The 13,172-nt window shown below is 31.2% G+C and overlaps 1 protein-coding gene across 1 annotated transcript in view; it reads right to left on the bottom strand.

Moving 5' to 3' along the window:
- KLHL1 (kelch like family member 1) overlaps positions 1–13,172 on the bottom strand; it is a 317,531-nt gene that overhangs the window by 177,105 nt on the left and 127,254 nt on the right. The window contains exon 4 of the mRNA XM_049779031.1: positions 3,358–3,554. Coding sequence (XP_049634988.1) covers positions 3,358–3,554 — 197 coding nt within the window. The remainder of the gene's footprint in view (positions 1–3,357; positions 3,555–13,172) is intronic.

The following is a 13,172-nucleotide window of genomic DNA, read 5'->3' on the forward strand; positions in this document are numbered from 1 at the left end:
TGGAAGTAGTGATCAATGGAAATAGAGAATTCAAAAAGAGAAAAAAATTGGAAGGCTGAAATGGAACTCTGGATTTTATATCTTAACAAACAACAGATCACCTTAACACTTTTTCTTACATGTTACATTTTAGTAAATCATATTACTAAATGAAAATCAAAACAAGAAATCGGGCGGGAGTTATAGCACAGTGGGGAGGGCATCACATATGATTTCCTGAGATTGCCAGGAGTGTATCCTGAGTGTAGAGTCATAAGTAACTCCTGAGCACTGCTGATGTGACCCAGAAACAGAAACAAAAACATAAACCAGAAAAAAAAAAGAGAGAAAGAAATATTGAGATAACTATAACCTTGACCAATAAGGACTAAATTGTCTTGGCAAATACATGGAGAAAACTATTCTCCAGCCTAGTAACTTTAAGACATGGGCAATGATATTTTTCCTCTGTATTTTTATGTGAAAAGACTAAAGTACTTACTAGTCTTTTATTATCCTCATTTCTATATGTGTACCTCTGAAATGTGGTGCCCAGTATTAAGCCCAGGTCTCATAATGAAATCTAACTAATAGAGTACTAAGGGACTATTTACTTTAATTATTTTTTGCCATCTCTATATTCATGCAGCAAAATTTTAAATTAATGGCTCAAAATTGGCTTCACACTTCTGTCTAATACTGAGCTTGCAATAAAAATTTTGAACATGAAGCACTGCCAAAGTAGTCTCTCTCCCTTAATAGGTTTTGGAATGATACATAAAAAAAATCAATATCTGAAGCCAAATAAAAGAGTGAAAATTCCAAAGGAAATACTGTAGGTTGTACAGGGAAGCCAAATAGATGGCTATTAAATAAATAGATATTGAAAACCAAGATCAGATGTAACAAAAGTGTATAAAATTCTAAATATTATTTTAAAAATAACAACTCAATAAACCCTATTTATTTAATATAGTAGCTAACCCAGCACTAGCATAGTAGAAAAACAAAAATAATATATGATTAAACATATTAAAATAAAAAAGAATATAAGAAGTTTGCTTTAAAGCACTAATTGAACAGGTAAAATTTGGTCATATTCATGAATAAACAAGGATTAGAAGCAAATGTGCAGTGAGAAAAATCAACATTAGAGGCAAACATTCATTGTATAGGATAAAATCTAAGTAAAATAGTGATATAGTAAGATAAATTGTGAGTAAATTTTTTCAACAATTCACAACCAGGAAGCTTCTTGAGAATAATGAATCTCATGTTTCCAAAAGAATATAAATCATTTATATTTGAATACTATAAAGCTGCATATCTATAGTATACTCAAAATCCCTGAAACAAATTAAGATATGAATTTTAAATTTGGAAAAAAATTTGCTTGAATTATTTTTGTTTTGATGCATTTTCTATAGACTATAGATTTTAAAATGTCTCAAGAAAATATATTACATTTTTGTCTAATGAATTGTAGAACAGTTCAAGCAGCTGCAAGAAAAACATTTTTATTACTAAATTAATAATTTCAGACTAGACCAGAAGGGCCAATTATCCCTCTGGACATAGAAGCATATTGTACTTTGGCTTAGAAGAACCAAGAGCTACTAATTGTAATGAAATGTGCATAATTAAATGACTGCCACTGGACTTTGATATTTTGGATGATGAAGTATTTGTTTACATAGATTTTATATGGTTCATATAATTTCAATACAAGCACTGAGCCCAGACGCGAACACATTAAGCAGAGTCTGGCAAATAAAAATGAAGGAAATATCAGTCTCTTTCCTTTTATTTCTACATTTTCATTTATTATATTAATCTGTTTAATGAATTAAACAAGAAAATTAAAGGAAAATTGAAATTTTATGAAATAATAACAATTAGGAATTCTTAAATTTATTTGAAAGACTGTTAAATAATAAAATTAGTGCTTTTCAATAAATAGCACTGGTTACAGTTTAATTTTAAAGATTTATCTTATACAAATTTATCCCTTGAGATTAAAATAGACTGGTAATTAACAAAGAATGACTTCAACAATTATACTGTAACTATTGATAATGTTAATAGTAATATAAATGGCTTTTATTTTGTTTAAAACTTACCCCTGGGTCAGAAATTTTATTAAGATTTTTTCTTTTGATTATATCTTGAACATGAAAGACAATGAGCATAAATTTGTTTAAAGTGTCCTATTCTACAATGGTGATCATGTAATTAAAATATAGATAAACTATTAAACTGACACATGAAAGGGACAGAAAGGGACATGAAAGGCTACATTCCCTTGAATGTAGCCAATTCATTTCAATTTCTTGAATAGGAAACTATTGTCTCCAGAGCACCATAAACAGTGATCCCTGAGCATACAGATAAAAGTGAGAACTGAGTACTGCTGTGTTCCCCAAATCATAAAAATGAAAAATAAATAAATAAAAATAACACATTTTAAATGTATAAATAATTTTAGTATATTTATAAACATTAAATCAATTCCCACATTTATAGTAAGAGTTTAGTAATATGCTAAGTAGATGGAATGATATTCATAGAACTTACTGAGTGATACTTGCTAATTTTAAATCCATTAAGCAACTGGCAAGGAAAATGTTTGTGTGTGAATGTATGTGTGACATCTAAGCATTTTGTTAGTACAGAAATTCCCAAAGCTTCTGAAAAGTAAGATCCTATTGTTCAAATATTACTCAGTTTGTGTTAGATAATAATAATGTTTGTAGAAAATATATAGTACTTATTACTGCAATAAATTCAGAATTTCAGAAGCTTTGGGTGTGGAACAACCCACCAAAAATTATTTAACACAATATTTAACAATTCCAAATAGGCTGAAGTTATAGCACAGGGTCAAGCAATCGCCTTCCATGAAATATACACCAGATTGTTCCTTGGTATTGCATTTAGCCCCATAATCTATCCAGGAAGAAAGTTCTGAACATAGTCAAGTGTTCCCTTAAAAAAGGGGCTGGAGTGATAGCAGAGTGGTAGGATAATTGCCTTGCACACTACGACCCGGGACAGACTCCAGTTTGATCCCGAGCATAACATATGGTCTCCTGAGCATACCAGAAGCGATTTCTGATGCAAAGTCAGGAGTAACCCCTGAGAGCCTCTGGGTGTGGCATAACACCCCCCAAAATAAGAAAAAAAATTAATAGTCATTTTGATTTTGAGATTATAAAATATTTTATATAGCTTAATATACCATTATAAAATGTGCCAATCATATGAAAATAATCGGAAACTTGATGTTCAAAGCCATGATGGTATTTATTTTGACCTTTGATCATTATATTACAAAAACATATATTAATGTCCCAATTATTAAAGTAAAAATTTTCTTACCATTGTATAACTGTGGGCCACCTTCATTAATTCAATGCATCCTTGAGCATCTGCAAATGCTCGGATTCCTAAACAGTTAGATGGATGTAAGAGCTTCATGAGGAAATGGCAGCACACTTCTACTACTTGAGGAAGCTGAAGAAGGCATGCAGCAGCAAGAAGGTTTTCAATGGTATCTTCCTTTAATTCCAAGCAGCCTAAGCAAGAGGTGAAGAAAATTATAAAAGTGTTATATATTAAATAACATGTACAATATTATGTCTCAAAACAGCAGACCGTAGAATACAAGCCTCACATACTGAGGCCCTCGTGGGAAAGATCATCAGGCCAATTTGATTAAAAAAAATCTAAAATCGAGTTTGATATCTAGAATAAATGTTATTAACTAAACTCCAGAAACCAGTTTCATTTGTTATTTCATGCAATGTTGAAATTCATCAATATGCACACTCGGAGCTTCAACTAAAACATCCTCATGCATGTCATCAGAGTGTCTCTATGAAGCTTGCATATTCTCTCAATATATTCTCTCAAAATTCTGGCTGGTTCCCATCACTTCAATGATGCACATTAGATTTTATAGCATTTATCATCTGTCTCATTCTTATTGTACATATGTGCACACATGCATTCGTCCTGAAGTGGTATGTCAAGAGTTGCGTTTTTCCAGGTGCCCTGATCTATTATAGATCTGATCACCAACACTGAATTGCAATAAACAGATTATGAATGAGGGAAGTAGAAAGCCTGTCTCGAGTACAGGTGTGGGGGGTGGGGAGGAGGGAGGTCTGGGAAATTGGTGGTGGGAATGTTGCACTGGTGAAGGGGGGTGTTCTTTACATGACTGTAATCATACAACTATAATCATGTTTGTAATCACGATGTTTAAATAAAGATAATTATAAAAAAATGAGAATATATAGCCATCTCTCTCAAAACACAGATTTCTTATCTACTTTCTTAAAGGAGTCAAGCATATCCCCTTTTTAATAGAAGGATCATTGTACTATTTCTCTAAAGGTATAGATTGCATCCACAGTTCTCTTGTTAAGCAGCTCATAGGTATTGAATAACTTTTAAGGGCTGTTTCTGATGAATTCATGTCTTGAAAGCTGTGACTTCTTTCTTTCCAGAGATTAAGATCATGAAATATAGGATGGTGTTGGTAATAAATGTGAATCCTTTTAGAAAAAAAAAAAAAGAAAGTGAATGAATCAATCCATTCTAATCAGTCTGAGTATTAGAAATGGTTTTGTCAATTGAGAAGTTTGATGTTGCCTTCAACTCAAAATTATGCAATAAGAACTCGAATTTTATTATAATCAAGTAGCTTATTATAAAGTAATTTTTTATAATGAGTCTGTTGACAATGTTAAAAGTAAGATCTTACTGTATTGGAATAATTTATAAATAGAACTATCTCTGGAATGTTGCTAGGACTCATTTATGAAACTTTATATGTCTCAATGTTTGGGGTTAGATTTTATTTTGTAAGCTAGCATATTTAATAGGTCTAATTCTATTTGAAATTTCTTTCAATGTGTATAAGTTTTACTAAGTCATGCATGCTCAGAAATGACTTATCCTATCATAGTTTTTGTAACACAGACTGCTATTCTTGGGCTTAAGCAACAGTATAATGTGTTAGATACTTGTTTTGCATGCAGCCAACTCAGATTGGATACTTGACACCCCATATGGTCCCTTAAGCACTGTTAGGAATGATCCCTAGTACAGAACTAGGGATAAGCTGAATGAGCTAGGAATGAGCACAGTTGGATTTAACCCCCAAATCAAAACAAAAACACTGTTAGTCTTACTATAAATATTCTCACTTATTTTCCTTGACAACAGAAACAGATTAGATGCGAATGAGTGACATGTTCAAATAAATGCTAAGTAATTTGATTCACAGAGCATTTGTGATATATGTGTGCTGCATTCATATTTTTTCATTCTACCCGTAACTTTAAGGTTATAAAACTCTAGTGAACGGAGAATATATAAGAAACAATCTTGAGTTCTCAAATTGCTGTTCAGATATTATTCAAGTAGAATTACTCACTACTCTATCAATACTCTAGTAATAAACTCTAGGTATTCATGTATATTTAACTTTATTGTTTATTGTAACCCACTCTAAAACAGTTTTATTTGTTTATAACAGTATTTATGAAAATTTAATAAAGTGTCACTAATTTTCAACTTCTTAAGTTTTCTATATAAATCAATACTTAAGGAATAGTAATAATGTCAGAAAAGTAACATTGTTTTCAAATATTCATTGACTTTTCTATTTGCATTTAATAGTTGTTCATTGTTTCAATTATTGTTTCAAATTATTGCTATTACTGTTATTATAGTAATTTCAAGCAACTAAAATGTACATTTTTTGTTTTAGGGAGGGTGATAGCTGAGTTTGAGATACAGCCTTCACTGTTCACTGGCGATTGATTACCTTTGCTGTGTTCAAGAGAGATTCCTTGTGATTTTTGGGAGGTCATACATGGTGCTGGGTATACAAACTATAGGGCAAGAATCTAAAAGTCTTTACTACTTTTCTGACCCTCAAAATTTTTTGATTAATTAAATTGATAAATGATGATGATGATGATGATGATGATGATGATGATGATTTTTTGGTTTTTGGGCCCCACCCGGCGGTACTCAGGGGATTACTCCTGGCTATCTGCTCAGAAATAGCTCCTGGCAGGCATGGGGGACCATATGGGACTCCGAGATTTGAACCAACCACCTTAGGACCTGGATCGGCTGCTTGCAAGGCAAACACCACTGTGCTATCTCTCCGGCCCCTGTAATGATAAATTATTGATATAATAATATAAGTACATTTACTAATGTTAATCAGAAAAGATATTTTATTGAAAAATTTTGTGACCTTCATGCTTCTTTAATCTTTGGTACTTATTCTTAACTTATACGTTTTGAATTATATTATCCCCTACTTTATGTCTTTAATAGTGTTAGTATTTCAATATAAATATATTAAATATATTAAATTCAGTAACTCTCTCACATTATACATTTTAAAACACATTAAATTTAATTAAATGTTATTGAGATAATAGCCTTACAAACAAGTTCTGTATTATTGTTTTATGCTTGCAGTACAACATAAATATGTTTGCAATCACCATCCTTCTCACAAAAGTGTCAATGATTCGCCGCCATTGTCTCAAGGTTTGTTCTTCCTTCTATACATGGTCAGTTCACAATTCTTTTAGTAATATTTCATGATATGGTTCCATTTGAAATATTTTATTCTCTCATTTTATTCTATTAACTTTTTCCTACAAATGAGGTCATCCAATATCTGTCTTTTTCCTTCCAACTCACTTCACCATGTGTCAAAATTTAATTCAAGTTAAATCAACTGGTAAGATTTCATCCTTTCTGATACCTGAGTAATATTCCATTATCTACATGAATAGGTCACAATTTTATTATCCATATATATCTGCTGACACGTTTGTTTTCAGCACTCCTTGATGAGCACAATGCTGTGTTGAACAAGTGAAAATATATTTATTAGATAACATTTTAGTGTTCTTGGCATATATAATAAGGAATAAATCACAAATCACAGGGGTATGTAAAAGTATTAAAATTAATTTTTGAGACATTTTTATGAAGTTTTACAGTGGCTGCAATTGACATTATCACCACTAAGAAGAAATGATTCCTTGATCACTGCATCATCACCAACACTGATTGTTTCTATTACTTTGACATGACCCATTGTCACTGATATGAGGAAATATCTTTTTTAATATACTTTTTCTTCATAAACAGTAATAATGAATATTTTTATATGCTTCTTAGTCACCTTTATGTTTTTGAGACAGTGTATTTTTAATTGCTCTTCATTTTTTTTTGTTTTATTGTTGACTTTTGTAAGGACTTTTTATATCTTGGAAATTAGCATTTGTCTGATGTGTGATGTGAAAATATTTTCTTCATTTCAATAGGGTACCTATCAGGGAAATCATTTATTTATCATGCAGAAATTTTATTTTTTGTTATAAAGGATGTGTAACAGCAGCACTATTATTCAACATCAAAGTGGAAGTCTTATAAACCTTAATATGACATAGATCATAATTAAACTGATTCAAATTTAATTAAGAGTTAATTTGGCAAATAAATAGTCAAACTAATACAATTCATAGGTATCATAACATTGTATGAAGAACACCCTAAAGATGTCACTAAAACTGTTTGGAAACATTAATTCTATATTTGTTATCACTATAACTTTTTTTCTTTTGTCTTATGAAGAGGAGGTTTTCAAAATAGTCTAAGTTGAGTCCTATGTAGTATTTGAAAGAATGCAAATTGGATTGTACAAGATGATTGATGGCAGAAGTGGCATGTTCAGAAATGAGTTCAATTTTCTTTTAAACACCTCTTCCATAGGAAAAAAATTATTTTGTTTAAGGAAAAATCAGTATGCATATTTTACTGTAACACAATACAACTATAATAGCTAATATTATGCTATAAAGAAAACACAATATGTTTCTGAGGTTTTAGCACCAATGCTATATTACAAGCTTATTTGTAATTGCATATTAAGCTAAGACATTCTTTTGATAGGCAAATCCACAGTAAGAAGAGTATGTAAATATAAGGTCCATAATAGATTTCTATGTTAAATATTTAGTCTATCAATTTGGCCTGCTCTTCCAATGATCTTTGGTTATTTCATTTGTTTTTGTCTCATACCCAGAAAAACTCAAGGACTACTCCTAACCTTTTCTCAGAGATCACTCCTGGAAGTGTTCAGAGGACCATTTAAGTGTGTTTGGGATTGAACCCACATCAGCAACACACAGAAAAAGTGTCCTATCTGCTGTACTATCTCTCCAGCCCAAATCGACTCTTTTGTTGGATTCAAATTATACGTTATTTAAGTGAATTTATTAGCTCACACTGTAAAACATTCATCATGATTTTTTTTTTTTGGTTTTTGGGCTACACCCATGACGCTCAGGGGTTACTCTTGGCTATGTGCTCAGAAAATCGCCCCTGACTTGAGGGACCATATGGGACTCATGGGGTTAAACAGAGGTCCATCCTAGGCTAGTGTGCACAAGGCAGACATCTTACACCCTGCACCACCCCTGCTCTGGCCCCATGAATATTTTTTATAGATAACCAAATTTATATAATTGTCCCAAGGGACTTGTGCTCATTGTAAAAGACAGAACAAATTTTGCTGCAAATGGCCACCCTGATCAATGGATGACTCCTTTTGCCCTCTAAAGTGATCCTCGAAAAAGGCACTGTGTAAGTTGTGGAAGACCCATCAGGGGAGCTGAGCACTAATCAAGATGGAACCCCTGGCATTTGGGTGAGACCCACATCCTGACTTCCTCTAAGCCACTTCAGCTGACTTGGAACATTGCACCTCTAAAAAACACCTCTTGACTAATGAGCAACAACTAATGACCTTCACTTTCTCCAAACCTTCCCACACATGGGCAATCTCACCTGTCCTATTGTGCACTCTTCTCTATAATTATCCCATTTCCCCATAAAAGAGCAGTCTTCCCAAAGTTTTTCCTGGAAAATCTGATCTTTGACTCTACGCACTTGTCTTCCATCTTCCTGTCTCACTCTGAGAAGTCACTCCCAGGCTTGGTTGTAAACTCAACCAGGCCTCGCAGCCCCATCAGCTACAGAGACAAATATTTATCAGAGAGTATTGGGCCACAACTACTGGTACTTAAGGGTTACTCCTGGTTCTGATCAGCTTTAAAAGATTAGCAATATATAAAGTATAGTATATATTAAAGTTATATATTAAAGTAATATATCAAATGATTAATCTAAATTTATAATTCATTTACTGTGACTACATTGATTTGTATTATAATATTAAGTTTAGAAGTGCATTTTTCATTCTTTTAATCAAGAAAAGGTGAAAATCTTTGGAATATCTTTGTTTTTTTTGAGGGGGCGGTTTAAGTTTTGGCTCACACCCAGCAGTGCTCAGGTGTTACTCCTGGCTCTGGGCTCAGAAATCACTCTTGGCAGGCTCGGGGGAGAAGATATGGAATGCCGGGATTCGAACCATCATCAGTCCTGGGTTGGTTGGGTGCAAGGCAAACGCCATACTGCTGTGTTATCTCTTTGGCCCCAATCTTTGGAATTTTTAAGTTTATTTGAGGAATGATCATTAAAGTTAAAATTATTTAAAACTTATAAAATATTAAAAGTTAGTTTTAGTATTTGGGTATAAATTCATCATACAAAATTGTTTATTTCAAAAAAGAAAAATTCTATCTTTTAAACTTGGAATATATCAAATGAAATGATCCATTTGTATAAGCTAGAAGGCACAAATGGAATATTAGTGAAAGTTGAGGTTGAATGCACAGAAATTGAGCTACCTCATGCATGATATATTTCTTTATACTTATAAACTGGCCATTTTTCTGACAGACTTAGACAGTATAAAGGCAAAACTCTACCAGCTATTAAACTTTAAAGTGAACCTAAAGATACATAAATACTCCTAATAGAAAAGTAAATTTTTATTTATTTGATTTATTCATCATTACCATTATTATTGTCATTATTATTATTATTCACAAATGGTTCCAGGTTTATTTAGAGAACATATTCATATTCTTACTTAGGTGACATAATATATTGATTTAAAATGTCTGCTATCTGAATAAAACATAGGACATCTAAGGGTCCATGTCTATTTTTGCACAAACACAGAAAATTATGTTAAATACTAAGAAAAGATCTATAATCACCTTTTTTTTTTTTTTTTTTTTTTTTTTTTTTTTTAGTTTCTTGCTATTTCCTATTGGGGAAGTTTCAAGCTTCAGTTTGAGACAGAAAAGTACCAATTATAAAAGAAAATTAAAGATGGAGAAACAGTACAGCCAACAGAGCTGGGTTGGATCCCTGGCACCTTGAATGGCTTCCTGGAGTGCTCCACAAATCATCAATGAACTGGTGCTGAGAGAGTGCTCTAAACAAATTAGGCATGGCTTCCAAAACAAATCAAAAATATAAAATAAAAAGATAAAGGAATTTTTATGTATGTATTACTTTTGCATAAGTGAAAAAATTGTACATGTTTGTTCCTTTGCTTTAGGGCCACACTCTGTCAGAGCTCAGGACTTTCTCCTGGTTGGACATTTATGCCCTGATTAGGGTCCCAGGGACATAATCAAAGCCAAGGATAGAATAGGTTCTGCCCTGCATGCAAGCAAGGCAATGGACCTATCCACTGTACTATATAGTTCAGGCAAAAAAGCAATTATTTCTATTTAATAATAATATTAAATAAGAATTAAAAAATTGAAAGATTTTATAATCATGAATGTCGAAATCAGGGTATTTATATAGTGCTTTGGTCATTCACAAATTATTTTCATTTCTATTTGGCAATAAAATTTGATTAATTGCCTACCTCAAAATTATTTATAAAACAAATAAGATATAATATACTGATATGAATGAGATACATGATAAATACTAAAAAATATATAAAGTAGCAAATTTGCACAGGTTAAAAAGCTATGCTAAATTTTATATATATATATATATATATATATATATATATATTATTCCACATCATAAAGTTCAAGAAAAACAACAAAAGATGATATACACAAATATGCATGTATTTTAATCATTTATCTAATAAATATTTAATAAAATATAACAAAATCATACCCTAAAATTTATTTTCATATGTCTTATTAAAATTATTGATGCCAGGGTTAAGATGGCATTACATTATTTTATTTTATTTATATTTTTGCTATTTATATATTTTCTTTATGAAATATAGGGTATTTCACCAACTGTAAAATTACTTTATCATTATTTAAATTAAGGGTTAAAATTATATTTAAGACCAATCTTTAAAACTCAACTTATAAACTGAGAACAGAACATTTTTGTTTTGTAAAATCTCTAAGTATAAAACTAATATTGTACTAATGTGCTTGCATAATTTATGCCATTTGAATTAAGCCAATAATAAAGTTGAGACAATACTTGACTTTTAATTACAATAAAAATTCTGAAGGGGTTTAGAATGTTCAGTCCAGGCTACAAATAATTGGCAATACCATTTAATAATAAAGCAGCACTTTAATCATTTCACCTCCTATGTGTATATGGTTTATTCCCATCATTCAAATGCTTGGCACTAGCCAGAATCTATCTTACTATTTCTGAGCATTAGTTAAGACTGTCATTAATGCCAGTAGTAACACAAAACCTATTTTTTAAGTAAGAATTTTGCTCTTCAGTATGAATAAAGATTTGCCAGTGGCAGTTTCATTTCCTACCCCTCTTTTTAAGACCAGTGTGAGATGGACAGATCCTTTATTTAAAATTTATTTATCCTTATCTCTACAGCACCTGATACTTTGCTAATAGCTTTCCAGTCCCAAATCCCATATATTTTTGAACTCTATTTTCTTAGTCATCTCCAAGTATATAAGTATAGTATATTTCTTAATTTATCTCCAAGTAACTAATGATATTAAATAAAATATAAGAGGTGAACAAACAAAAAAGAAATACAAATTCTAACATTTTTTCTGGAGGTAACATAATTATATTGGACCTCATAATATTTTTTTCAAATATATACATATATTTTATTTTCTCTTTAAATGCCATATTGTGATCATTTGTTTGGATCCAGAGCTGAAATGCATATACACACATAAAATAAAGTAACCTTCAAATGTTCAATAACTGTTCTATAATGAATAAATACTATTCTATTTACATAAATTTATGTTATACCAAAAACTGTCAACAAATTGTCAAGAAGCCTGCCATTTCCAGTTTTAATTGAAATTTGATGCTTGGGTTTGAGGATATGGTCCTTCTTGAGTTAGGTACTATTAGAGACAACCTCTTTGTGCTCAGAGGCCATCAGATTTTACTCTGACAGTGATTGAGCCTTCATGTATACAATCTGTGTTGTTGGGGTATAAGCAATACTGTCCTAGAAATTAAACTAGTTTCAATGAACATAAAGGCATATGTTAATTGCTGTATTATCTCTCCTCTTCCTCCTTTTGACTTTTTAGTGCTTTTTTTGTAATATAAATTAAGTGAAGTAAAAAAGGCTTGTATCTTGAAGAGTTAGAAAGATTCAGATTTGCATATATTCCCTAAAGCACAATCAGCAATAATTCCTAAAAATTGAGCCTGGACTAAGCCCTGAGAAACCTCTCTCTCCATCCTCCCCCAAAAGAGTATCTGCCTTACCTTGCATACTTGTCCATATTAAATATTAATCTGCAAATATATAATGAGTAGGGTAGAATTTATACAGTTCAATATATCTCCAATTTTAAAAGTTAAGTAATAAGAAAGTATGTATATAATTTACTCAATATTCTTCTAAACTACACAATAATTTTAGGTCGCATTTAAGTCACATTGTAAATATCAGGTTTAATTAAAATTAAATATATTACATCAATATCTTTTATGAATAGATGGATGAATAACATTACAAACCAGAGGGTCTGTTTTTTTTTTTTTTTTTACAGAAAATGGTTTTAGGGTAATTTAAAGGTTTTGCCATTACAGGGCTAAGAATGTCATATACTGAAAGGTGATAGATATTATTGCTTTTGAAAACAAGGTGAGATCAGGCATGTATTAGATTTTGGAATCCTTTGTAATCTTTTTAGGACAAAGACAAGTACTGAATGTTCCTACACATGTGTGGCTTATAAGCAAAACAATAAAGCAACTAACCTAAATAAAACCTTTGATACTAATAAAAATGTTGA

Source organism: Suncus etruscus, chromosome 8, assembly GCF_024139225.1.
Source record: "Suncus etruscus isolate mSunEtr1 chromosome 8, mSunEtr1.pri.cur, whole genome shotgun sequence".
NCBI classification, from domain to species: Eukaryota; Metazoa; Chordata; class Mammalia; order Eulipotyphla; family Soricidae; genus Suncus; species Suncus etruscus.